The sequence below is a fragment of the Cryptomeria japonica genome, chromosome 1 (assembly GCF_030272615.1).
Source record: "Cryptomeria japonica chromosome 1, Sugi_1.0, whole genome shotgun sequence".
NCBI lineage: Eukaryota > Viridiplantae > Streptophyta > Pinopsida > Cupressales > Cupressaceae > Cryptomeria > Cryptomeria japonica.
The window spans coordinates 246,618,553-246,643,456 of NC_081405.1; the positions used below are offsets into that span (position 1 = coordinate 246,618,553).

Consider the following 24,904-nt stretch of genomic DNA (forward strand, 5'->3'; position numbering starts at 1 on the left):
GCCCTAAATTTTTGAAAACTCGGGACTTGGAAAAAAATCAGCAAATTTATTGAACATTTGAAATATATAATTCTTTAAATATTCTTGAAAAACACACATATACACTGAATTTGTAGAACATATTACTGATTTCCATCATATATAAATCACAGTTTGAGTTAAATACATATCATATACCAAAAAATAAGTGCAACCTCTAAAAGAATACCTGAAAAATCATTACTGCAGAGTTATTTGAGTTTTTCTCCCGATTTTTTGCAATTTTTTCCAATAAATCTCCCTGATTTTTTTCAAAAAACTCGCCCAAGATTTTTTTGCAGATAAAATCATGGTCATCAATGAATCGTGAAAAATCGGGAGTTTAAAGATTTTTTCATCTATGATTTGTACCCCACTAAAATGGTCCAATAATAAGCTATGGTAATGTTTCCATTAGTGTAATTTAACACTAATAAGTTGAAAACTGATCTTTTTCACAATACTAGCAGATATGTCTATGCAAATACAGTAGACAAAACCTGCACAGTAAGATATTTGAAGCTTAAAAACAATAAGGTTTTTATTAGGCTGTTTCTTCTATTTCCATCATGAGCAAGTTAAGTTTGTAAACAGTAATGAACTTGTCACTTCAAAAAACATACCTAATCAAAGAAAAGAGTTGCTGTTCAATTAAAACAGGTGATGCAAACTAGGAGAGGCTTGAGCATATCAGCCAGCTAGCAGACATAAGCTACTTAGAATTTTTGAGTCAGCTAGAAGAAAAAAGCCTAGGTAGGTGATTCCAAAAATAATTTCTAAAATCTTATCCATTTAAAGGCATGTTTAGTTGAGTCGAAAGCATACCTGTGCAATTGCAGAAACTGTCAAAAGTGGCAATGTTGCCAAAGCTACAAGAGCTACTCGCCATTCTAGCAGCATCCCAATAACAACAGCAACAATGACAGCTGTTAAATCCTGAATTAATATTGAAAGGCGGTTGCTAAATGCGGCACGAACAAAGGTGGCATCATTTGCCAAACGCATTGATAATGCATCCGCACTGTTCTCTTCCTCATCAAACCAGCCTACTTCATTTCGCAACATTGCTGCAAACAGAAAAAGCAAAAACTCATTTCACCCCTATTTTTTAAAGATATTCGAGCAGATTGAACAGAGTCCTTATAAGCCAAGATGATGTTTTCCCATTCATTTGGCGTAACACAGTGGTAACATATTTTACCTGAAAACATCATTCTTCGAACACGCTCTGTCATTTTCTCCCCCATAATACCAAAGTAGAAATGTTGAAGAAAGTTTGCAATTACAGTCACCAGACCCATACATGAGATTACAAGGCACCACTTATTCACTTCATGCCGGAGGTGTCTACCAGATTTTTCAGAATAAGCCTCTGCTACCTGGACAAGAATGTATGCAAGAAGAGGATTAAATGAACCAAAAATAGCAGCACCTATGCTTCCCAGAAGAGCATAAAGCCATTCAGGAAAGCTCAATTCAGCTAGTCTCCATAAAGATGGAGTGCTAAGATTTTGTGCTTCCCTAGCATCTTTGCCTTGCACATGTGTCTCCTCAAAATCAGAGAGTGATCTGCTGAAGGTCTTGGAGTGAGAACGTTCATTTTTAGGATCAGATGTCAAGAGTGGAGACACAGGAGACTCCGGATCTGAGTTATTTGATGTTTGTCTCTGAATAGCATGCACATCTAATCTTGGTAACGAAGGCAACGATGTTTCAAAGCTATCCTGCCTTGTCAAGGAACTCAAATTTTCTTGCACATCTGAAGACGCCCCATTTTCTATCATCTGCTCAGAAGGTGGGCTCTGTAGCCTAGGGGAATCTAGTGTAGTATTGCTAGCCTGATAATGCGTTAAACCGTGAGCCGCATGCTGTCTTTGAAGAGATGGTGACTTGACCATCTTAGGTGAAGATGGATCTTGCTGGCTTTGACTTGCCGATGGATCCTTTTGTATGTGGAAAGTTGCAATCTCCTTGTAAGTCCTGACTGGAGTCCTATGGAAAACAAAATAGAGAATCTAATAAACTGATATTCTCATAGTGCACTTCGCTATAAATGTCAGAAACAAGTTTTAACAAAAATCTTGAACAAAGGAACATTGACAGAAAATAAATGATATCATATAGCACACAACACAAACCATGAATTTTACGATATACTATGGTGTACAGGGATTTCCAAACCTGGATATGCTGTTTATCCCCCATACACACAAAATTATTATTGTTGTTGTTATTGTTGTTAGTGCTATAGCTTATTGTTATTGTCATTGTTGTTGTTATTGTTATTATTATAGTTATTGCTGTTGTTATTGTTCTTATTTTTATCATTGTTATTCTTTCTCTTATTATAATCAATTTTTACTTTTTTAAATGTGAAGTTATACTCTCAAAATTATGTTCAATCCAAAGAGACTGTTTATCTTAAATATATGAGAAGTTATCATCCAGTACCTTTTTGGAGGTTTTGCTGCCTCTTCACACCGAATAAGTTCAGCATACAAGCCATCAGCAGTTAATAACTCCTCATGTGTACCCATTTCTACAAGCTGGCCCTCTTCCATAACAGCAATATAGTCAGCATTCCTTATCAGAAAAAGGCGCCGGGCAATGATGATAGTTGAAACACCCATCATTAGTATATCAAGAGCTTCCTGAACAGCTCGCTCTGCCTCAAAATCAAGACCACCAGTGACTTCATCAAGCAATAAAATGCGAGGTTTGCAAAGCACAGCTCTTGCAATTGCAAGCTTTATCTTTTGCTCTTCTGTCAGGGTCAATCCACCGCTACCAATCTGCAAAATGAAACCTTTTGAGCATTCAACCAAATAAAATATCTAATCAACTGACAGCACAGCTTCATTCTCGAATATTATTTTAGTGGTTAAGGAAGACACCTGGGTTTCATATCCTTTAGGAAGTGAACTGATAAATGTTTGGGCATGTGCAAACTTTGCTGCCTCTTCAATTTCGTCTAAAGTTGCAGATCGCCCATAAACAATGTTCTCCTTTACACTCAAGCTCAGTAGAGCAGGTTCCTGTGTTACCAATCCTATTTGGCTTCTTAACCATTCAATTTTAAGGCTTTTGATATTTTCACCATCTAGAAGAACTTCTCCTGCAAGGATATGCCAAAGGCCCAGAGCTAATGTCAAGGGCATTTCTTTAGAAATAAAAAACGCTTTAAAAATAATTTCACGATGCAGCATTCCCAAAAACAAGTTGAGAATGCTTGTATACCCACCTAAAGTAGGATCATAGAAGCGCTCCATAAGTGGAATTATACTACTTTTCCCTGATCCATTTCTACCAACAAGTGCAACAGTTTTTTTGGCAGGTATGGTTAAGTAAAAACCACTTAAAATAGGAATATCAGGACGGGATAGATAACTGAAATAGACATTCCTAAATTCAATATTCCCTTGCACACTATCCAAAGTCTTTCCCTCTTGATTGATGCTTGCAGGTGACCGGCTTATCATCTCGTAAAGCCTATATGCAGCAATCCTGCCTTGCTCAAATGAATAAAAATTTGTGGCTGCTTGATTGAGACCACTGGAAAAAGATATATACATGGTATTACGACACAATCCATCACCAGAAAAAAATTGAAATAACTTGAATACCTAAAAAATGCATGCACATATATAAATATTTATTAAAAAAAATTATTTAATTTATGCTTACAGGCCACTTAGAATTATAGCAAAAAGAGCTGTAATAATTTGTCCACCATTGGCTTTATCACGTGAGACTAAGAACCTCCCAAACCAAAGTTGCAATGCGCACGAGCATATGGCAAGCCCATACGTAAATCCTAGTCCAAGTCCTTGTACAAGACTTATCTGAATACCATATCTCAGTGTAGCCTGGAGTGAAGTTGCATAAGAATACTTTGCCAATGTCTCATTTGTGTAGGCATAAAGTGTCCTCACATATGCTATGGCCTGCACAAATCAGTCACAATAAGTTATTTAAAGCTATACACAAGCATAATACACAAATAAGGTCTGCTTAGTTCTGCTAGAACTGTCAATCATTCAAATATTTAAACCACCAACAAAAACTAAAATGATTGTGTTCTCTAAATTGTCATGGATGTAATGTCTTCTTGTTGCATACACATTCACCAAAAGTAGAAGCTCACTTAAATCATCATTAAAGTTACAGGCCATGGTCACTATCAGTATACTAAATTGCATTCTTGCATGAACATAATTGTTATGTAAAATGCAAAACTTCTAATGCCATGGGTTTGTAAATGATTCAGGCAAAATGACTTGCAAAATCTAGGCGAACCATATGTCTAATGATTGTCTTCTTAATTCATACGCATCAACCAAAAGCCAGAAAACCATTCTAGAAGAAGCCCACTTATATTATCATTAAATTTGCAGGTGCTGATCACTATCAGCATTCTACATTGCAGCTATTGCACAAATCCTATGTTACTGGTTCATCAGCTAGAAGCCCTAAATCCATGTCTGATCCAAATCCGGTTTGGATTCCTGTTTGGTGCAGCAAGGGGATCGTACAACTGTTGACATAATCACTATGGTTTTGTCCCAAATGAACCCAAACAAACCCAGAATAAATTATGATGCATTTTCTTTAACAATGAAGCGAACACAAGGAATTTTTATTTTTTTTAATCTGATTTGACACAGTATTTTTTGTTAGAATTTGTTATCCTGCTCAAATTAGTTCAATCTGTTCAGTGACATTTACCTAGGATGACATTGGGTTTACTGGGCAAGCGCTAGCATAAAAAATCAAAAAATTTGGAAGGTCAGTGGCTCCAAACACAAAAGGTGCAAATTCCAGGTCCTTTGCTGTTGGATTAACAACCATGGGCAAGGATGAAAGCATAGGGTTTAGCCTAAGCAATAAACAAATGCCTTGGGCTAAGAATTCATTTAGTTTATAATATTGCAAATTTTATATCAATTGCTAGAGTTAAAATAACATGTAGTGTGTAAATAGGAAACATAATATATTGAAAACAAACACTCAAACCACTGACACTTAAATGACTTCTAACACGCTCAAAAGGCTTTAAATTTATTTGCAGCCACAATGAAGAAAGATAAAAGTGTATTGTTGCAAAAACACAATCCTTTAAAGCAAAAACCATCAAACAACTTGATCAGCAAATATTGATTGGATCCAACTTGGCAAGATATGTAGTAGCCCTCAACGCATCTAAAGGAGCCTATGGTGCATTTGAAAGAGTCCTCCATCAATTTGGAGCAGCCCACCATCAAGCTGTAGCTAATTTGAAAAGATATTTTCCTATTTTGAATCTCTTTTTCTTTTTGACTTTTTGATTTCCATCTTGCAAGTCTTCTAGATTTGTTTAATTTTAAATTCATGGAAAAGAAATAAACGAGGGAAAATGAAGAGAGAACTCATTTTTCCCTCCTTTTCTTGCTTTTTATGAATTTCTTTTTACACAAAACCCATTTTTTTTACATTTTTTTAATTTATTTTTAGCAACAAACACTATTTTTTTTCTGATTTTTAATCTCATATTACCTAGAAGCCTTAAATGCTAATTTATTTTCTATTTACTTGTTCTTGCAGCCTACTTCAAATTTATATACTGTTGCAATGTCAAGTGCAGATATAAAGGGCCCTTGTAAGCATGCAATCCCAGAGATAAAGAAACAGAAGTTTGTTGCAAACATTGCACATCCGAAATTATTGGAAGCATTAATTGATCAAAATATTCCCTTACAACAAATAATATGCCAAGGTGTTACTTTGTGTAAAAATGTGCCTCTTGATGTTGTGAGTCATGACCCCACATTAAGCTGGTTCAGCCCAGCTTACTCTTATAACAGTCTTTTTAAACACCAACTTTTTCAGGCCAACTTGTATTGGATTTTAGTATGCAAATTTTGAAACCTGTACTGCTTCCAGCAACATGCAAACCCTGTGAGAGGGAAACCTCAGAAGGCCTTCAAAGGGTAGGGCAAAGGGTAGGGCAACACCCCTATCCCTTCAATTCATAAATCCGTCAATGCAGAAATTCTTCGTCTGAACCATTGATTAATCACAGATGGCTAGCAACACAGGGTTAGACAATAGAGACTGATTTGGAAGTGCTTAGCTATGGGAAGCAAGGGAAATAATTGCAGAGTGTACATTGTATTAAAGTAATTTTGTAATATTTCTATAAAGGTCATTCAGATCTTTCCTTTTCGTAGTTAATTCTTATTTAGAATGTTTCTTTTCTGTCTTTCGTTTCTAGTTTAGAATCTTTGTTTGTAATCTCTATTTAAAGAGCTTTCCTCTACTTTGAAAATATCGAATATTGAAATATCATTTCATGGTATCAAAGTAGAGAAATATTTCTTTGACGAATTTTTAATAAAATTCTTGGGCCAAAAAAAATCATGGTGGGTTTTTCTAATTTTTTTCCACAAAAAATCATGGAAGGGTTTTGCATGATTATTTTTCCATAAAAAATCATGGAAGGGTTTTGCATGATTATTTTTCCATAAAAATCATGGAAGGACCACGGCTGCAACCTGTTTTCCACATGACGTGTTTTTTGTTTTACTGCACAATTAAGAGCTTTGGCCGCAGTGCACATATTTCTGGGTTTTTGTTTTTTGCACGATTTTTTTGAACAGAAATTGTGGGTTCTTTCTCTGCTAGAGGGTTTTCTAATTTTTCCCCCAAAAAAATCATGAAGGGGAAGGGTGTTGCTAGTTTTTTGGGGGTTATTTTCGTTTTTTCCACATAAACAAAGGTTTTGCCGATTTTTTCAAAAAATGATGTGATTTCAGCATCACATCAAGGGTTTGCTGATATTCCCACAAATTTGTGGTGCTCTTTTTGACAATTTTTGGATAATATCGTAGTTTATAGCAGCTTATTTTGAGTTGCACCTAGGGTTTCTAGGGCGTACGATGTTCTTCTACAAAAGATTATTGACTGTTTTTTTTTTAAATTGTGGGTATTGCTTCTTTTGATGATTTTTGGCAAAATCGTTGTTTTTTAGAACTAAGAAGTTTTTTGAGAAGTGAATCTTGGTTTTCATGTCTCTGGATAGCGGGAGGGATGGCTTCATTACCCAACATCATGCTGGAGGGATGGTTTCCATTATTTGGGCATATGACGAAGTTCCATAGAAAATGGTTGGCTGATCAGAAGTCCAACTAGAGAGGATCTCAGCAGTAGGCTCACATCACAGAGCATTCAGAGAAGGGGGCAGCCTTCTTTGCATTCATGGCCAAATGACCTGCAGATTATGTCAAGTCTTCTGTAGGGTAGTTAGTAAAATGACCATTAAGGGAGAGAATTAAAGTAATTTTGTAATGTTTCTATAACAGTCATTCGTTTAAGATCTTTCCTTTTCATAGTTAGTTCTCAATTAGAATGTTTCTTTTCGGTCTTTCGTTTCTAGTTTAGAATCTTTGTTTGTAATCTCTATTTAAGAAGCTTTCACTTCCTTTGTAAATATCGAATATTGAAATATCATTTCACATTGCCAGGACCACCTATTACCAGGCGTGCACAGAACAGTGAATTCATTCCTACTTTGCTGTGTCTGCAACATCAGCAAAGCAGGGCAGCCAATAAGGTGTAAACAAGCCAACAATCAGAAATCTGCAACCTTTGAAGACTGAGTTGCCTGTAGATTCCTTCCCACAGAGTCAACATACTGCACATCCTCACCAAATCTGGGTCTGAATCCTACTCAGCAGTTAATTAAGCCTTGTGGCACTTGTAATCAGGTATCAATAGAAAATTCAAATCTGCATATTATTAGTATTTCTGAGTTTCGGATCTGTGGTTTATTTATCCTCAATCAGCACCTGATTCAAAATTAGTTTTGGTATGATCATTTTTTGAGTTTTTGGATCTATGACCATCTTGTTTGAATTAAGTTTTTAATTAAGTATTGTATTAGAACAGTGGGAACTTTACATTGTGTTGGGGGTACAGAGTCAATTAGAGACCTTTGACAAAAAAAAGAACTAATGAAGGGTTGGCAAAATATGGTAGACATCATTATTGTAAATCTGTAACAATGATGAGATAAAGGGCTCTATTTTGACTCAAAAAGTGGTTGAAACGAAGGAAAAAATTGAAAAATAATGAGATATGGAATAAGTGTTGCACAATTACGAGAAATGATTGGACGAGTAGTAGGAACAAGACATTGTTAGATTTCCTTGTTTCTTCCTCAAGTACCACATACTTCTTGAAATCCATTTAGTAATAAGATTTCAAACTTTTGTATTACTAATTAACATAAGCATTCCAAATCACCTTGTTTCTTCCTCAGATGGCACTGTTTTCCTACAATCAACTGATGCTTCAAGAAAAACAAAAAAAGGCAAATTCGTTTGAGAGGTTTTGGAGGAAATCGTGGCTGAGTTGGGTGAGGAGAATGTTGTCTGAATAGTTACAAATAATGCAACAAATTATGTTGTTGTAACTTAACTTCTCGTGGATAGGCACCCACCTTGATGCAGGAACATTCAAAAATTCCTTGCTACTACTAACAGTTTTTGTTTGTTCAATTTTAGCATTGATATTTCCTCTTGGTTGCATTTTTGTGGGTTCTCTTTTGTTATTACATGAGGTGGAGTAGGATGTTTTTTTGTTTTTTTTTATAGGCCTTTCATTTACCTCTTCCTGATCATGAGGATTCCCTGTTATTATTTTTTGATGTGTGGTATCTTTGAACCTAACCATCATTTGTTGGCAGTTCCAACCTTAATGCCTAACAAGCATCACCTACCTTTGGAACTCATAATGGGGCAGATTTGCAAACATAGCCTGTGCACACTAATCGCCAACAACAACTGTTATGACTGTGGCAGTTGCATGTTGAGTAGCTAGTGACAATCGTAAAACTGTCCATATACTAAACAGTATCCATAAACATATGATTTCCTATTAGAGGGGCCCACATTCATACTCTTTCTTGGCATTACCTTTCATGTGTTGATTTAAGGATGGTGGCATAAGTTATACATTTATTTTCTGGTGGCTAAAGGTAAATTTAAGGGTGATGACAGCAGTTACACATTTATTTTCTGGCAGTTAAAGGTAAATTTAAGGGTTATGGCAGCAGTTATACATTTATTTTCTGGCAGTTTCATTCCTTGTCAATGGCAAATGTCAAACAAATACTCCTATTTTTGGTCTCAAGAACACAACTATTTCAACGTGACATTCAGCTTGGAAAACTGTTATGAGGAATCCTAAAATTCTTCCAAATTTGGAAGTAGATGAGATAACAATATATCTTCTAGATTTTTATGATTGGCCTTATACACATATCTGAGTTAGCTATATATTCTGGAACAAGTCAAGCAATATTGTGGTGTAATTTTCTAAGTCTCTGTAGTTAATTGTTTCAAGATTTGAAAAGGTTAACATTGTGTTTGTTATTAGTTATATGGCTGGTAGGATTAACCATCGTCCATTAAGTAACTAATTCTAATCTACATAATTTGGTATCTAGGCAAGAACTTGGGTTGTTTTGTGAATTCGTTGCAGAAGAAGATAGTACACAGTGATATTGAATTTGGAAAGGCAGTGAGAGCCTTAACAGCAAGGATAGAAGCCACAAAAATGGGACGAAGAAGAGATACACCTGTGGATAAAGTAATTGGAGATGTAGAAAAAGGCCAATTGGACGAGGAGGATAATATATGAATGAGCCCTTCCCAAGGGCTATGTCTCTTATTGGAAATTGGCCATGGATGTAGACTCTATGCTACAAAGAGAGTTTGAATGTAGAAGAATTGGTGTATAGGAAATATGGAATGGAACAATATATTGAGTTTGAATGGAATTATGGAATGGAAAAACAAATTGAAATTGAAGTTTCTACCAGCTGATTATCATTTCAATTTATTAAGGTGGTTGAGAACTTAAAACAAAGGGATATAAGCATCCAACCATATACTAAAGAGTTTTACGGCTTTTAACATATGAACCGGTCATGTTAAAGATGATGAGGAAAAAGTTACAAGGTATATTAATGGACTTCATTTTGCTGTCCAAGATGAGTTCAGTAACAATAGAAGAAACCTACCAATGTGCCTTGCGAGCTAAAAAGAAATTGGATGGGAAGCAACAAAACAATTCAAGAAAAGGAAGATCCTTTAGAAGAGGAGGACAAACTAATTATGACAAAAGCCTGTAGAATAGTGAAGGGGAGTCTAGTACTTCCCATGATGAAGACCACAACCATGGCACTAGAGGAAGTGGAAACACCTTCAAAGGGAGAGGAATCTTTGAAAGAAGAGGTCGAAGTTTCACTTGTTATTGATGCAATGAAGGTGGTCATAGGGCCTATGAGTGTCCACAAGAACTATTAGATTATGAAAGGAATCATATTGTTGAAGCCAACAAAGGGTATGTGTCACATCCCCGGTCCTGACACCTTGTAATGTCCCCTTTTTGGGAGGACACTAAATCTTGCCCACTACGCTTGTAGAATTAATGCAGGTTATCTGCTGTGGTAATTTGGACAGATTCAATTCGATGCCATTACCCTCTTTGAAAGCTGAACACTGCTTTCTTGGATGAGTGCTATTACTGAATAATTCGATCTATATTTGGTCACTTAAGGTTCTTTGCTCTCTTAGGATAATTGATGTTATGTATTGATTTCCTCCAGTGATTTGAGTCCCCTTCAATGCTTGGAATGAATTCTCCTTTATACTTTATTCGTGGAAGGGTCACCACCTTTCATAAGAATTGAGTCACTACTTTTCATTGTTGCCCTTGAGAATAACATATTATTCATCAAATTGATCTCCCCTTTTTTTCTCCTTCTCAAATGAAAACTTCTCCCCTTTATATCCTCCAATGTCAAGAAGAGTCACACCTCTTCATAACGGTCACAACCCTTCACAATTACCACCCTTCAAAAGGGTCACAACCTTTCAGCATTGCTGTCCCTTTGGAAGAGTCACTTCCTTATCTTCTTCCCATTAATGCTTCCGTAATTCCTTTGCTCCCTTCTTTCTTCCTTCATCTCTTTTTCTCCAAATGAAGTTCTCTCCTCTCCCTTTTATATCTCATGTTTGAGGGAGTCGCAACTTTTCATTTCATGGCTTTTGACCATTCATTAAACTTAACTAAATTTTAATTATATTAAATTTTATTTTTATTCTTTTATATTTTAATTTATTATTATTATTTATTAAAAAATCCAATTTCAACAAGGGGATGTTACACACCTATACCAAACCATAAAAGATTGTCTTAGAACAAGACTTCACAATCTTCTCTAACCCAACTTAACCAAAGAATAAAAAAATGGCTAAGACTAGTGTATGGTCAACATCCTCTTGGGGCGATGAACCATCAAACATGGATGGACCAATCAGATCGGGGGACACACAAGATGGTCAACAATATGAAGAAAGACCCATGTAATAAGGCATAAGACATTATCAATAAGAAAATGGATAGGCCGATCAACTAAGGCAAACATATAAGAAGATAACATCAAAACAAACATTGATTCAACATATGGAAGGTGTCTTTGAATATTAATTATCGATTAAGATTAGAAGAAGACATTGTTCAAATGGAAAAAGACGTATAACGGGTTCCAATAAATAAGTCAGAATGATTATAAGTGGCCAATGTCAATAGCATAAGGAACATAACTAATGATCAACAATAATGCAAGACAACATCGATAATATTAAGCATATTAATTAATGAATAATAAATCGATTAAGCGTGGAATGTTAATCATCCATTAACCGATGTCCAAGCTAATGCAAACACACTTAGCTAATGAATGTTAAACGATTGATCATAATATCGATTAAGGAAGAATGATTAAAGAGAGACGATATTAAGCCAACGGTTTTACCTTGTGATGAATAACAACGATTAAGCAAAGGAGGCTAATTGGTAAAAATGACTAACCAATGTGGATTATGTGTGCAACAATTAGAGATGGTCATAACATAAAGTGCGATCTGAAAAGAATGGGTTGTTTAGTAATACAACGATTCTATTAACAAACTAGTTTATAGTCAATGAAAGGGAACGCTTGTAAAGGCCACGTCTTTTGCAAGAAGTAGTATAAGAAGGCCCATAACCATTGTGGAGGGCATGGATGCGAAGAAAAGAATAACAAGCTAGGAAGAAATAAGAAAGAAGTCGGGAGGGAAAAGATCATCAAGGCTGCCAGCAAGGAGATTATCAAGACAGCCAGCAAGGATAGGAGACAGAAATAAGAGTCAGTGAGACACGTATATGAACGATTTCTTATTTAATATTAGAATACAACAGTCAGTTTTTCCTATATTAAAAATCATATATGTATATCATTGAATATAAACTATTGTGTATGATCTTAATTAAACTGGTGACATTGATATGATATAAAGTCAAAGAAGCAAAAAACATATAATTATTCAAAACAGCATTAAAATGATTACACATAACATTACTGTTTGACATTATATATACATATATATATATATATATGAATCCAAGGATGAATAAGGCAATCAAATTCGGTTTGCACAAATCGATGTAATACTGTAAACCCATATGGTGCTAATAATATAAGAAACAACGTAGTGATTGTAATTGAATAATGACAAATAATGATTAATACTGACACAAAATAATACCAACAAAAGGCATTGATGACAATGTAATATTATTTGTGATAACTATGTCAAATATAATTGATTATCGTAATGGGTTGAATTGAATAACAAATATAACTTCATTGGAATATCATAAATGGTTCATTGTATATGAGGGACTCTCTAGAGTATGCCACTCCATAGTATATGCCTAACCACTGCCACATGGAGCCAAGAGGGATGAAGCATCTGCTCTTGGGCTTAAGAAAGGAGTTGGTTGTGATGAGGGGGAATGGTGATAGGACACCTCGCTAGGTACGCCACTCCATGATGGATGCTTAACTCCTGCCACATGGAGCCAAGAGAGATGTAGCATTTGCTCTTGGGCCTAGGGTGGAGGGTCTTTTGGACACCCTATCCAACTAGCCTACCCTAGTGCACTAGCAATTGGATAATAAAGAATGGCAACTAACCTACAATCTGATTTTATCTGACAAATATAATACTAATGGTAATTAATACATAAAAGAATTGTATCACTCAATCTAATTCATTAGCATATGTTTCAGTTTATAAGTATTACTTCATATGTGTTCTCTAATTTTGTGTTACAGGAAAACAGTATACAAAGGTGCTCCCATACACTTGATTACATACTTTAGATTTGGGCAAATTTAGGTTAACTTAAAGTATAACTAATTAGGGGACATTATAATATAAGACATCATCTTGACACACGATAGAGCTTCAACAAGGCGACACTCTAATGATGAAGAGGGTGTTACTGAAAACAGAAAAGGAAGAACAGGAGCTAAATACAAACAAAGAATTTGTTTCGAACTATCTGCAAGCCCAAAGCCAAGTGTTATAAAATTGTAGTTGGCACATGGATAACTTGGTATCCAGTGAAATGGTGGAAAAACTGAAGTTAAAATGAATCAAACATCCAAGACCTTACAAGGTATTGTGGCTGCAAAAAAAACACCAACTTCTGGTAAATGAGCAATGTCTAGTTGGTTTTCATATACAAACATATAAAAATGAAAATTGGTGTGATGTCTTGCCTATGGATACTTGCCATGTTTTGCTTAAAAGACCTTCACAATATGATATAAGAGCTCCATGATGGCAAGAAGAATGCCTACACTATCATCAAAGATGGAAGCACTAAATATTTTAAGTATGGGAGGGAAGAAGTGGGCAGCAATCTGAAGGTATGGTTAGTTTCTAGAAAGCAATTTTTTAATGAACTAAAAGAAGACGAAGTATTACTTGCAGGAGTAAAAACAGCACAAATAAAAGAAGAGATCTTTATGAATAAGGCATAAAAGGTGATGGATTGTGGGAAAAAAAAGAGACATATTATTTGATGATGAGAAAGAAATTGTGGAAATCCATAAGTAGGAAGAGGCTGAGCTTGCACTGAAAAATAAAGATAGAGAACTTAATATTTCTCATTTGCAGGGAAGAAGGGTTGAGGACAGAAATGAATAGTTTAAAGTTTCCACAAAAGATATGGTGAAGATGGCTAAAGTGCCCATTAGTGCACATGAGTTGAGTGCAGTTGAAGACCATGCATATGATGAAGAAGAAAATAGAAAGAAATATGAAGATAGAACACCCACAAAGGTTGTTGGGATTCGGCCATTTGGAGTTCATCAGGCGAGCACAAATTGAAAGAAAAATGGAAGAAATGGAGAAGAATTGAATAGCATGTCTACAAGGCATGATGAAGAACTAGAAAAAGTGTTTGTGGGACCTCTTGATTCCCTTAATGTGTTCGTTCAATCTACAGAACCAGCAAAGGTAAAGAATGCAAAGATAAGGGAAAAGTGTGGTTCAGTCCTACATGTTCATATGTATGAAAAGCAAGGACAAGGAGTAGAACAAGAAGGTAAAGTTGCAGCAGCAGTTGAAGAGCTGTTGGTAAGTGTATGGCAGCAAAAGAGAATTGTAAAATAATGTTCTCAAGAGGGCCTACAAGAGGGAGTCCATTTGCAGAAACTGGAGATGGGAGAGAATACTCTTACAAGCACAAGCAAAAGAGACTAGCCAGATGAATAAAGTCACTCCTGTAACATAGAAGCAAACAAATAGAGATGGTGATAAAATTTTCTGATTTTCATAATAAAGTCATAGAAAAGGACATATCTATTTTTAATGAGATTTATTGTGAAGTATGTGATTTTTGGAGGAGGAACAATGGTGGGTTAAATCCCTCAAAAAGAAAGAAGAAAGATGGTGAAGAAATTTGGTGGAAGGAAGTGGGATTTGTTCCAGCTAAGTGTTGGAAGAAGCAAAGAAAAAAATCTATAGAGATTTTTAATTCAGCAATGGAGTTTGTTGAGGAATGTACACTTTCCAAAAGGGTGGTTCTACCACTCAGCACTATTTGTGAACCAGGCTCACAAACTTCTTGCTACCCAACATGTATGATACACAAGCACCCGGTCATTCCTTGCTATCCTTCTAACAGTTTTTGTTTGTTCAGTTTTGGCATTGATATTTTCTCTTGGTTGCATTTTCTTGGGTCCTCTTTTGTTGTTGCAGGAGCTGGAGTTGGATGTTATTTTGTAATTTTTTATAGGCCCTTCATCTTCCTCTTCCTGATCATGAGGATTCCCTTCTTTATTTTCTGATGTGGGGCATCTCTAACCCTGAACATTATTTGTTGGCAGTTACAACCTTAATGCTCGATAGGCCTCACCTATCTTTCAAACTCATAATGGGGCAATTTTGCAGGCATGGCCTATGCACTCTAATCACCTCTAACAATTGTTACCACTGCGGCAATTATAATTTGCTGAGTGGTTAATGACAGTTGTAAATCTATTCGTATAATAAATCAGCGTCCATAAACCTATAATTCCTATTGAGGAGCCCACATGCATGCTTCTGCCTAGCATTAACTTTCACATGCAAATTTAAATGTGGCAGCAGCAATCATACATTTATTTTCTGGTGTTTCAAGTTCCTTTGTCAATCACTGTTTTCAAAAGAATCTCCTAAAAAATTTAGATAAGAATATGTCTGGCTGCTAGGATCAGCTACCCGTACCTAATTCTAGTCTACATCACATCCTTATTCTAAACCCCTTGTGTTGCTCATTTCCTTCACCATGTATTGGAGGATCTTGGCAAAATCCCATAGATCAAAGCATGTGTGGAATATGGTAAAACATGTGCAAATACATATACAACCATGCTTGGGTTCTGAACTTAACGAGAAAGTATATGAACAATTTCGAGTTTGCAACAACTTTATCACATTGCAATATCTGCTCTAATCAAAGGCTTCCTTGAAACGCATGTTTGTTAGTGAGGAATGGTCTACATCTTCATATGCTACAACCAATGCAAGAGCTAACATGGTTGATTAGAATTTCAAGCAATGGAGATCATAAGTATAAGTTCATATTTCCATTCTATTTTTGTTCATATTACTACTTTACCAATTATAATACCTTTTTTGTTAATAATTCTTATGTTTCCTTCTTTTGCAATTTACAAAACCTTTAACTGTCCATCAAGTTGTTCATGGGGAGGAGCCTGCAATAGACTATGCATATGAAGGCATGGATGTGGCCAAAGAAACCTTTAGACAATTTATGGTTAGGTTGAGGATAAATATCGTTCCATATAGGAAATCATTGATTGACGATGGCACCATCAGCTTTGCAGGCCCTTACATGCAACAACCACCTATTTCTTAAATCCAGCATTCCAATTATAACCTAAATTTCAAAGCAGATGAGTAAGTTTTGAATGGGCTCTACACCATCATAGAGTAAATGGAACCTAATCCTCATCTTGAAGTGAAGATTGTATCTGCAATTGAGATCTGTAGACTTGTGCAAAGAGACCTCTTTGTGAGAGATATATGAAAGGAAATTTAAACGGCATTGAAATCAAGTAAAATTTTATTAAGGGTGTACTATAAGTTTAAAACTTTTCCTTCTTTTACCTCTGTACTGAAACTTGAAGTTTAACACTAAGATTGAGTTTGTTTTTCTCATTTCAAATACACGGTGGGAGACGTTTGGTGCTAAGGCATCAAATCTTATGAGGATTGCAAGTTATGTACGTTTGGTGCTAAGGCATCAAATCTTATGAGGATTGCAAGTTATGTCTCGAGCAAACAATGCAACACTTCAAGATGCAAGAGCAATTAGAATATATTTGAGCACATACACTTCAAGAAGTACAACAAGTTGTTGGTACAAAGGTTGAATAATCTTGTTCATGTTCATTACGATTATCGCATCTATTGCAAACACATCCTAGGCATCAACTTATCTCCCATCTCTCTAAACAAGATTGATACACAGACAAATTGGATCTTCAAGGTTATGGATCTTGTCTTCAATGAGGACAACCTTAAATGGGTTAATCAAGTGAATCTGGAGGTAGAAGCAATAGCCATGGAAAAAGAGGAGAGTAGAGCACAAGCAAACTCCTCAAATGTTGGTGTCATTGCTGTAGAGGCAAATATCATCGCTACATCATCATTGAGGACCTATCTTAGATGCCCACAGAAAATTTGCCATATAATTATGGACGTTGGGACATGTGGTATAGACTCCACTAAGCCATAGTTATATTTTGATATTTTGTTTTGATGCCATGGATTTCATAATCCGTGACTTTTGCATACACTTAACAATATTTATAATATTATATATCTAAAATGTTGTTTCCTTTCGCTAAAATCTGTTTTTGTACTCATGTGATCAATGCATACTTGTGTATGTGATCACAGTACCTTACATTTAATTAGTTTAATATGTCTTTTTAAAGTTTAACTATGGAAGAGTGCATGATAAAAGCTTGAAATCCTTAAAAATCTGTATATTTCATGGTTCTCTCAATTTGACGAGTATTGACCAAGTCTAAGTGTCGAGTTCAATTCCAAGTTTGGGTTTGAATCAAAAAACAGCTTGTGGAGTCTAACTCTTGTAACTTGCTATAGACAATGTGACCAAGATCAAGGGAGATAGGGATAGGCCTTAAAGCAGAAAGAGGTGGAGAGAATGCAGACAATATTTCATTCAAAACAATGCTTTGGAGGAATAATCTCTCATTACCTTCAAACACCCAATCATGCATTCCCCAACTGATAGTCAAATCGACTAAATTTGCAACTTGAAAACACTCTCAAAAGAATCTTAGCATCATCAATCTCCGCAGGAATAAAATATGCGCATTTCTATAGGGATGTGCCGAAGTTGCAGATGGTTCAAAGCTGATCTAGAAAACTTGGAGTCAAACAAAACTCAAACACTAAGTTTTTCTCCAAGGCACAAAAAAAAAGAGGAACCCAAGCACTTTTTCTACGCAAGCCAGCAACACAGCTGAAGTGGGTTCCCAAGAAACAAAGAACAATTTGACAATGACAAAATTGCTAGATACCAAAGGCTGTAACATGGTTGTTCCAATTGTGCCATGGTAGTTCTGGAAGTGTAATGGCAGTTCTGGAAGTGTCATGACAGCTTTGCATTAATGCATGTGGTGGTTTTCCCTAGTCAATCAAAAAGGAGTAGTTCAAGCTACAGACATTCTTTTCAGGCTGTTTCGTATTTGGGATTCATATTCGAACATCATTCAGTTAGCTACAGACACTCTTTTCATGCTGTTTGGTATTTGGGATTCATGTTCAAATATAATTCACTTAGCTTATGTCAACCCTAGAAGGATCATTGTAAGTTGTTCATGTGATCATTTTTTCTTCCAATTGATGCAGTGCTTTGTGGCTGAGCGTTCTAGGGATTTGCAAGACATCGCTAACTAGTATGAGAGTGAGTATTTGAAAAGTGTTAGGATAATGTTGATCTTGTTGGAGTCCTTGAATGCCCTATGAAATGCAGTAAGCTTGTAAACTAGCAGAGAAGAGTGGCAAGATTAGGCAAGTCCTTCGTCATCTGGAATTTACCACACTGTGTTTCTCTAGGGTAAAATCCCTTTCTGTTGTGCTCCTTTTTTTAGATGTTTTAGTTATTAACTTGTTTCATTTTACGCAGACAGCAACCTATGTCAATCAAAGCACTTAAACAACTCATTTCTTATCACAAATTGACAATAAGTTTTAGCCAATATATAGAGAGAGCATTAATATCAACAAAGATATTAATGGATGACATAAGATTTATGTTCGTGAATTAGTTGTGGAATATCTATGCTAATTACCGATCAAACATCCCCACTCTCACCTCCCGTGTACTCAGCCTAACAGCTTAATGCCAAAACCTAAGCCACCCCTTCCTAACAGACTAGCACTCACTGCTTAGGTATGTTGTCATATCCTTGACAGTGATAAAGGGAAATGTGCAATTACAAAATCAAACTATAGTCATCAAAATAGTTATAAAATTGAGATATTAGTATAGCCATAATCCTAATTCAAGAACCAAATTAAAACTATCTAACTGAAGAAATTTATTAACCTGTTCTGCAATGCTAGCAGCTTCAGCATATGCATCTTGAATGTTTTCAGCAAGCCTATGAAGAAAGATATTCGATACTCCTCCTGCAGCCACAATAAACGGGCCAGTAGCTAGAGTTACAAGGGCAACTTGCCAACTGTTTATGAATCCCACAGCAAGACCTCCAAAAAAAGTTGCCATGTTATGGACATAATTTCCCACCTGTTGCATCAACAGGTCAGTTTGTCACTAGTGTAACCTCTTATCAACCAAACATCGAGTGAAATACAATAGGATATTTCCCCAGGGAACAGGCTCATTGGTTCCTCAATAAAAAATTAAATTAATAAGTATGCATTAAAGACCTTTTTCTTTTCAAGAATATAAGAGTTATGGGAACATACTTTCTCACTCAAAGCAGATTGAATAAGTAGCACATCACTTAACACTTGGCTCACAATATCTCCATTATTTCCATATGTGTCAAAAAAACTCATGTCCTGGTTCAGCAATACTTGAACATATTTGGACCTGATGACTGCCGTTTGTCTTTCTCCAGTAAGAATCCAGCATGAAACCTCTGTGAAGAACATTTTGCAGAAGCTATATCAGTAATATCATGGGAAAAAAAATTAATTGCACTTTAATACCCAAACCACATGCACATTATACAAAGTAACAAAAAAAAAAGGACAATATTAAGCTTCAATATAGTTGAAACAACCCAGGCAAAAAGCAACCATCATGCTTTGCTGGACTGCAATAAAGATAAATGAACATGTAATCTATATTGTAAACAGGAAGCAGCTTACCAATCCAACCAGCCACAAAAACGCCCCCCGCTATGTACACAATATACAAAGCATGCTGCAGAGAAACAAGTTCATCTTGCAAATATAAGTAATAGAATTCATTAAGTTCTAAACAATATGTCCAGGAAGATAACATAAATTGATCAAAACAAGAAAAAATTAGAAAGGAGCAACCTCAAAAAAGGAAACAGCGTGCTTTATAAATCTCTTTGAAAGGAGCAAAAATATGAATTTTGGTGAGGTAAATCTCTTTGAAATTGATTTGATTGAGAGTTCTAATTGCATTTAATATTCAAATTCCATACAATCTATAGAATAGGCTATAGAGAAAACGCAAAACTGTACTTGAGAAGTAACTAATACGTTCGGAAAGAAATACATAATTGAAAATTAGAAAGGAGCAACAACTTGCCAGTGCTAATAAACCAGGAAATAACATAGTTGCACAAAGTTTCACAATTCACATAGAGAGCCAGGGGATGCAGGGTTGGATTTCGGGCACAGGGTGACTATGTTCCAAAATTTTGGGGTGGCCGGGGAATTGCAGTGCAAATATAAAATAGTACTTGAAAAAATAGTTAGAATTTGCATCCACAATAAATGATATATTTTGTGGGACAGATTGACAAATTGTAAAGAGTCCTTAATGTAATTTTTGTGCCCTAGATTAGTAATCAAATTTATATCCTTTAATTATGCCCTAGATTGTAATCAGATTTATAACATTTTAGTAAATCATAATTCAGTAAACTCAGAAATGGAGGAAGTAAACAAGAGACAAACACAAGTACCCTGGGAAAAACCCAGCATTAAAGACCCACAGGTCAGATTATATATTCTCCCTTAATATCACAAGTACAATACTTAGCTTCCTTGACAAATCTGAATCCTTCTTGAATGACAGATCTGCACTTCTAAGCTCTTCAAGTCTGCACCAAAGATTGCCTTTGTCCTCTAGAACAAGTTCGCATAAGTCTAGACAATTTCGCACCCTCCAAGTGTAAGTTCGTACTTTTCATGCAGAACTAATTCGCTTGATGAAATGAATGATATTGTCTTTGCAAAGTATCTTTATTTATATGCACCTTAACCTTTATTATTGCAAGTCGGCCTCCTTCCTTTTTGGCGCCAATATTGTTATTGTGGCATGGGGTTTTAGGATGGTGTGCAAGCATAGGGCTGGGCTGTAATTTTGGGGGCACGTTAAGGCAATCCGAACCCATATATTACCCTAGTTACAAACAACACTTAATGTATAAGACAATTATCTGTCTTTTGGTTAAAAACCCAAAATCCAAAGTACAATTTCTTTAGCCCAAAATAAAATGCTCTGAGAAGCTAAAGTTTTACTAGAGATAAAACAGGATCTCTGAGACACCTAACTTGAATTTATTGATAACAGATGCATCCGCATAAGTGTAATAGATAAAGTTTACCTGCTAGATGAGATTAGTAGGCATGATGTACTTACTGCTGACAATGAAGTTTCAAAGAGTGCAGCTTAACTAATTGCAAAAGGCAGTCATAAACTTACAAGCAGTTCCTCAATATCGATGGAAAGCAGGGCAAGAAGCTAAGCATTGTTCAAAACCTTGATTTGCTGCCTGTGTCTGCGAAAGCAGTATCCTTTGAGAAGCATGTGGAAACTATGAGGTAACTTAACAGTTTTTCAAGTAGGTAAACAAGTGCCCATCAGTTAATAGTATGCCTCCCTTCAGTTACAACACCTTGTTGAAAAAGCTGGATTAACATCAGGGCACCACCCACAGATTTGAAATAAACATTGAAGCAAATCAACAACAACAAAGAGTGAATTTTGGGGGCAGTGGGACTCCTGCCATCCCCAGGAGGTACAGAGACATGCAAGCATCTGCCAGCTGTCCTGGGGATGGCAGGTTGTCCCCTGGCTGCCCCTACAGAGAAGAAATACCAGAGGATGTTTTTTGCATAGCAGGGATGTCTCCGATAAATTTCCCCCCACAGGTGGAAGTAGAGGGATTAGGGGAGTGGACAGGGCAAAATAGGCTTGGAACACCAGACAAAATAACTCTTTCAGAAGAAAAAAACATGCACTTCTAAAACCTTAAGAGTATATAAACCTATATCTAATTCAAATTTGCAGGAGTCTTCTTTTTCATTAACTATAGAACTGAATTTTTACACATTCAGCTGATCAAGTCAGAGGAGATAATCCATCTTCCACCACAGCCAACATGGAAGATAGGAATATAGCATGACAACTTTAGCTGGCACAGAACCAACTCAGGTTGACCAGTTTACACAAGAGTGTGTGTCAATATTGTAGGAATAAAGAACAAAAAATTTAATCATCTTTTCTGCCTAGAAGTAGATGAAGATACATTAAAGACTTGTGTGCACAAAACATAGAGACAAAGGATGAATAAAACTAACCTTAGTAAACTCATCAAATATTTGATCCTTTGATAAACCTGGTCCTGGTCTTAAGTGGAGGAAGTTTATGACCTTCCCAAAAAAGTGCAAATACACGACCAGTGCTGCACCATGTGCTGCAGCTGCCAAGGACCCTACAATCATCAAAACACAATCCAACCCATCTGCACATGCAAATAGCCTCAAAAATGGCACAGCTGCAGGAGGTGGCTCCATGTCTTCAGATTCGTCAACAGCTCCATCATCTTCAACCTGTACAGCCTCTGCACTGGAATCCAAATATGGCGATGGTGACTCTGGCGGTTCAGACACTTCAGAAACTGGTGTCAAGGGCTGTATGTGTGGAGGAGACCACCCAAACAGACCTCTGGAAATCATCATATTAAAATCTGAGAATCGAATACACCTCTACAGAGGAAAATCACAACCTAATAAAGAAACCCAAAGATATTTATCCATAGAAAGGCCCATCTCTTCAGTACTGTTGAGTCCAACTATCAGAAATCTACAACCGCTATTACTCAAACCTTACATAGCCAGTCACCTTACCACAAAAGGCAACAGCTCAATCACCACCAACTTAAAAATCATTCTCCCATCTACTTTGCACAAAACAATTACATCTTCTCAAACTAAAAGACTGAAACGTGTTGTCCGAGTTTCCAGCAACCCTGACATCATCGTCAAGTGTGAGGAGCATTCCGCCTACATGGAAATGCAATATGCCCTGATATCAAATGATCCACAACTCAATGAGCTAATAGTGACAAATTCCTGCATCCACAGTCCTGCAGAATTAATAGTCACCCAGCTCTGGGGCACTTTCAAGCAAATGAAACACCCGTTGAACACCAAATTTAAGGAAACAATTTAACGGATAGCATCCGAGAACATACCAGTAAACTTTATGCTGGCTGGTTATAATTGCTTGCTTAAAATTCTTTCCTTCCAGAGAAGCTAAGAAACAGTTTGGCACCATTTATTATACATCAAAACCATTATATCTGTGTTGACAGTAACAACAAGATCATCAAGCCTCTCAAGATGCGACTCGATGTTAAGACAGAAGTTAAATGACCTAGGTTCAAAACCTGAAGGAGTTAAATAGCCGCTGCCTTCAAGAGCAGTGGGACTTAGTAGATGTGACAGAGGAGTTAGCTTTCAATGAATTCATAACCTAAAGGTAGTTGACGAAACCTGTCTTCTCAGATAAGTTTAAAATGAGAGGGCAGCACTGTCCTAAATAATTAACAGGCTATTGAACCTAGGGATAAAAGGACATGTAGACCATCAAACGAGCAGAGAAACCCCCTGAATTATGCTCTTCCATCGAATTTCATGGTCTCATAAGAGGTCATTTGCTATACAATTGTTCCCTCCGTGGCTCTCAATTTCAAAGACCAATTGAAACCCTCAAAACAATCAAATAAACCATTCCAAATATCACCCCTCCAATTGCAAAAACAATTCAAACACACCACGCTACCCAGTTAAGGGTTTCAGCTACAGTTCTCTATTACCAACAAGTAAAACAGTACTCAATGATGCGTCGCAAGAAACACATTCATCCAAGCAACGTAACCCACAAGAAACTACTTCATCAAAACCATTAAATTCCTTCAATAAACGCCACTCCATTTAAAATCCCAAAAATTAATATCCACTTAAATCAAGCTCAACCCCACTACAGTGTCATCTAAAGGGACACCATAACCGCATTCGACGAAGCAAAATGTTTTCCTTCCGACAGAAGCCAAAACAATTGCAGAATTTCGAAGGGTTAAGAAACGTAAGCACCTGTAGGTGAAATTGATGAACAGCAGGATCCACAGAAGTTGAACGGATCCGTAAAACGAACATAAATTTTGCGAATTTATGTTGTGCTGAAATCAAATGGGCAATCCCAACCACTAAAGCTTCCCTAAACTACCCTACCGACTCAAAATTATTGCTAGCAAATGAAGGTCGCTGTTGTGCAATCGTAAGACCCGGTCAAATACAATCCATCATATTATGCTCCTATATTCTCTTTCTCGTTCACTCTCAAACAAACCAAAGAGCTACTTCTTTCTTGCGAATTTGACTCTGCGTTGCATGTCAAGCGCGCTGGTGCGATTCGAACGCCCAACCTTAGTGCTCGCCAGAGATTTAATTTCATTTACAATTGATTACCCTGTCCAGCTCATTTCTTGTGGAATTCTTCAAAGAATTTTTTCTTTTTATTTTATTGAATTTTATTGTTTGTTTTACCTTTTAGCTGAAATTGGCTGATGTTTTCCGTTTTGCCCTTTTCCGCCATTTTTGTTATTTTAATTCCCTCTTGTTCGTTTCATCATATTGGGTTGGAAAGCCGTTACTTTGTGGCTTAGCTATGATTGTAAAGGAAAATAACGCTTTTAGTAGATTTAGGACAAGCAATAGAATTTGAGATTTAACTTAAATTATAAATATAGAGTTGTGGGTAAAGAGTATTAAAAATTTAGGAGTTCCATATATTAGGGGAAGGGGTCCACCAAGTTTCAATTGTCATTTATTCGATTTGGTTAATTAAATTTTTATTAAAAAATTATCTAGTAGTTTAATAGTCATTTATTGGTATATCTTGTAGACATATAAATTGATCATCCAGTTAAATAAATATTTAATATTAATTT

The 24,904-nt window shown here is 36.1% G+C and overlaps 1 protein-coding gene across 5 annotated transcripts in view; it reads right to left on the reverse strand.

Moving 5' to 3' along the window:
* LOC131079558 (ABC transporter B family member 20) overlaps positions 1 to 24,519 on the reverse strand; it is a 51,495-nt gene extending 26,976 nt beyond the window's left edge. Inside the window, exons 1-11 of one of the 5 annotated variants that reach the window (XM_058017547.2) lie at positions 23,147 to 24,443; positions 22,251 to 23,024; positions 19,839 to 19,893; positions 19,431 to 19,606; positions 19,048 to 19,248; positions 3,703 to 3,962; positions 3,260 to 3,570; positions 2,913 to 3,133; positions 2,470 to 2,810; positions 1,220 to 2,010; positions 844 to 1,085 (exon numbers count right to left, since the gene is read on the reverse strand). In XM_058017547.2, the coding sequence (XP_057873530.1) occupies positions 844 to 1,085; positions 1,220 to 2,010; positions 2,470 to 2,810; positions 2,913 to 3,133; positions 3,260 to 3,570; positions 3,703 to 3,962; positions 19,048 to 19,248; positions 19,431 to 19,606; positions 19,839 to 19,893; positions 22,251 to 22,631 (2,979 nt within the window). In that variant the 5' untranslated portion in view covers positions 22,632 to 23,024; positions 23,147 to 24,443. Of the gene's footprint in view, positions 1 to 843; positions 1,086 to 1,219; positions 2,011 to 2,469; positions 2,811 to 2,912; positions 3,134 to 3,259; positions 3,571 to 3,702; positions 3,963 to 19,047; positions 19,249 to 19,430; positions 19,607 to 19,838; positions 19,894 to 22,250; positions 24,444 to 24,500 lie in introns of those variants that run through there. The other 4 variants (XM_058017550.2, XM_058017567.2, XM_058017542.2 and 1 more) reach the window with 4 other exon arrangements.
* Between the last annotated feature and the right edge of the window lie 385 nt (positions 24,520 to 24,904).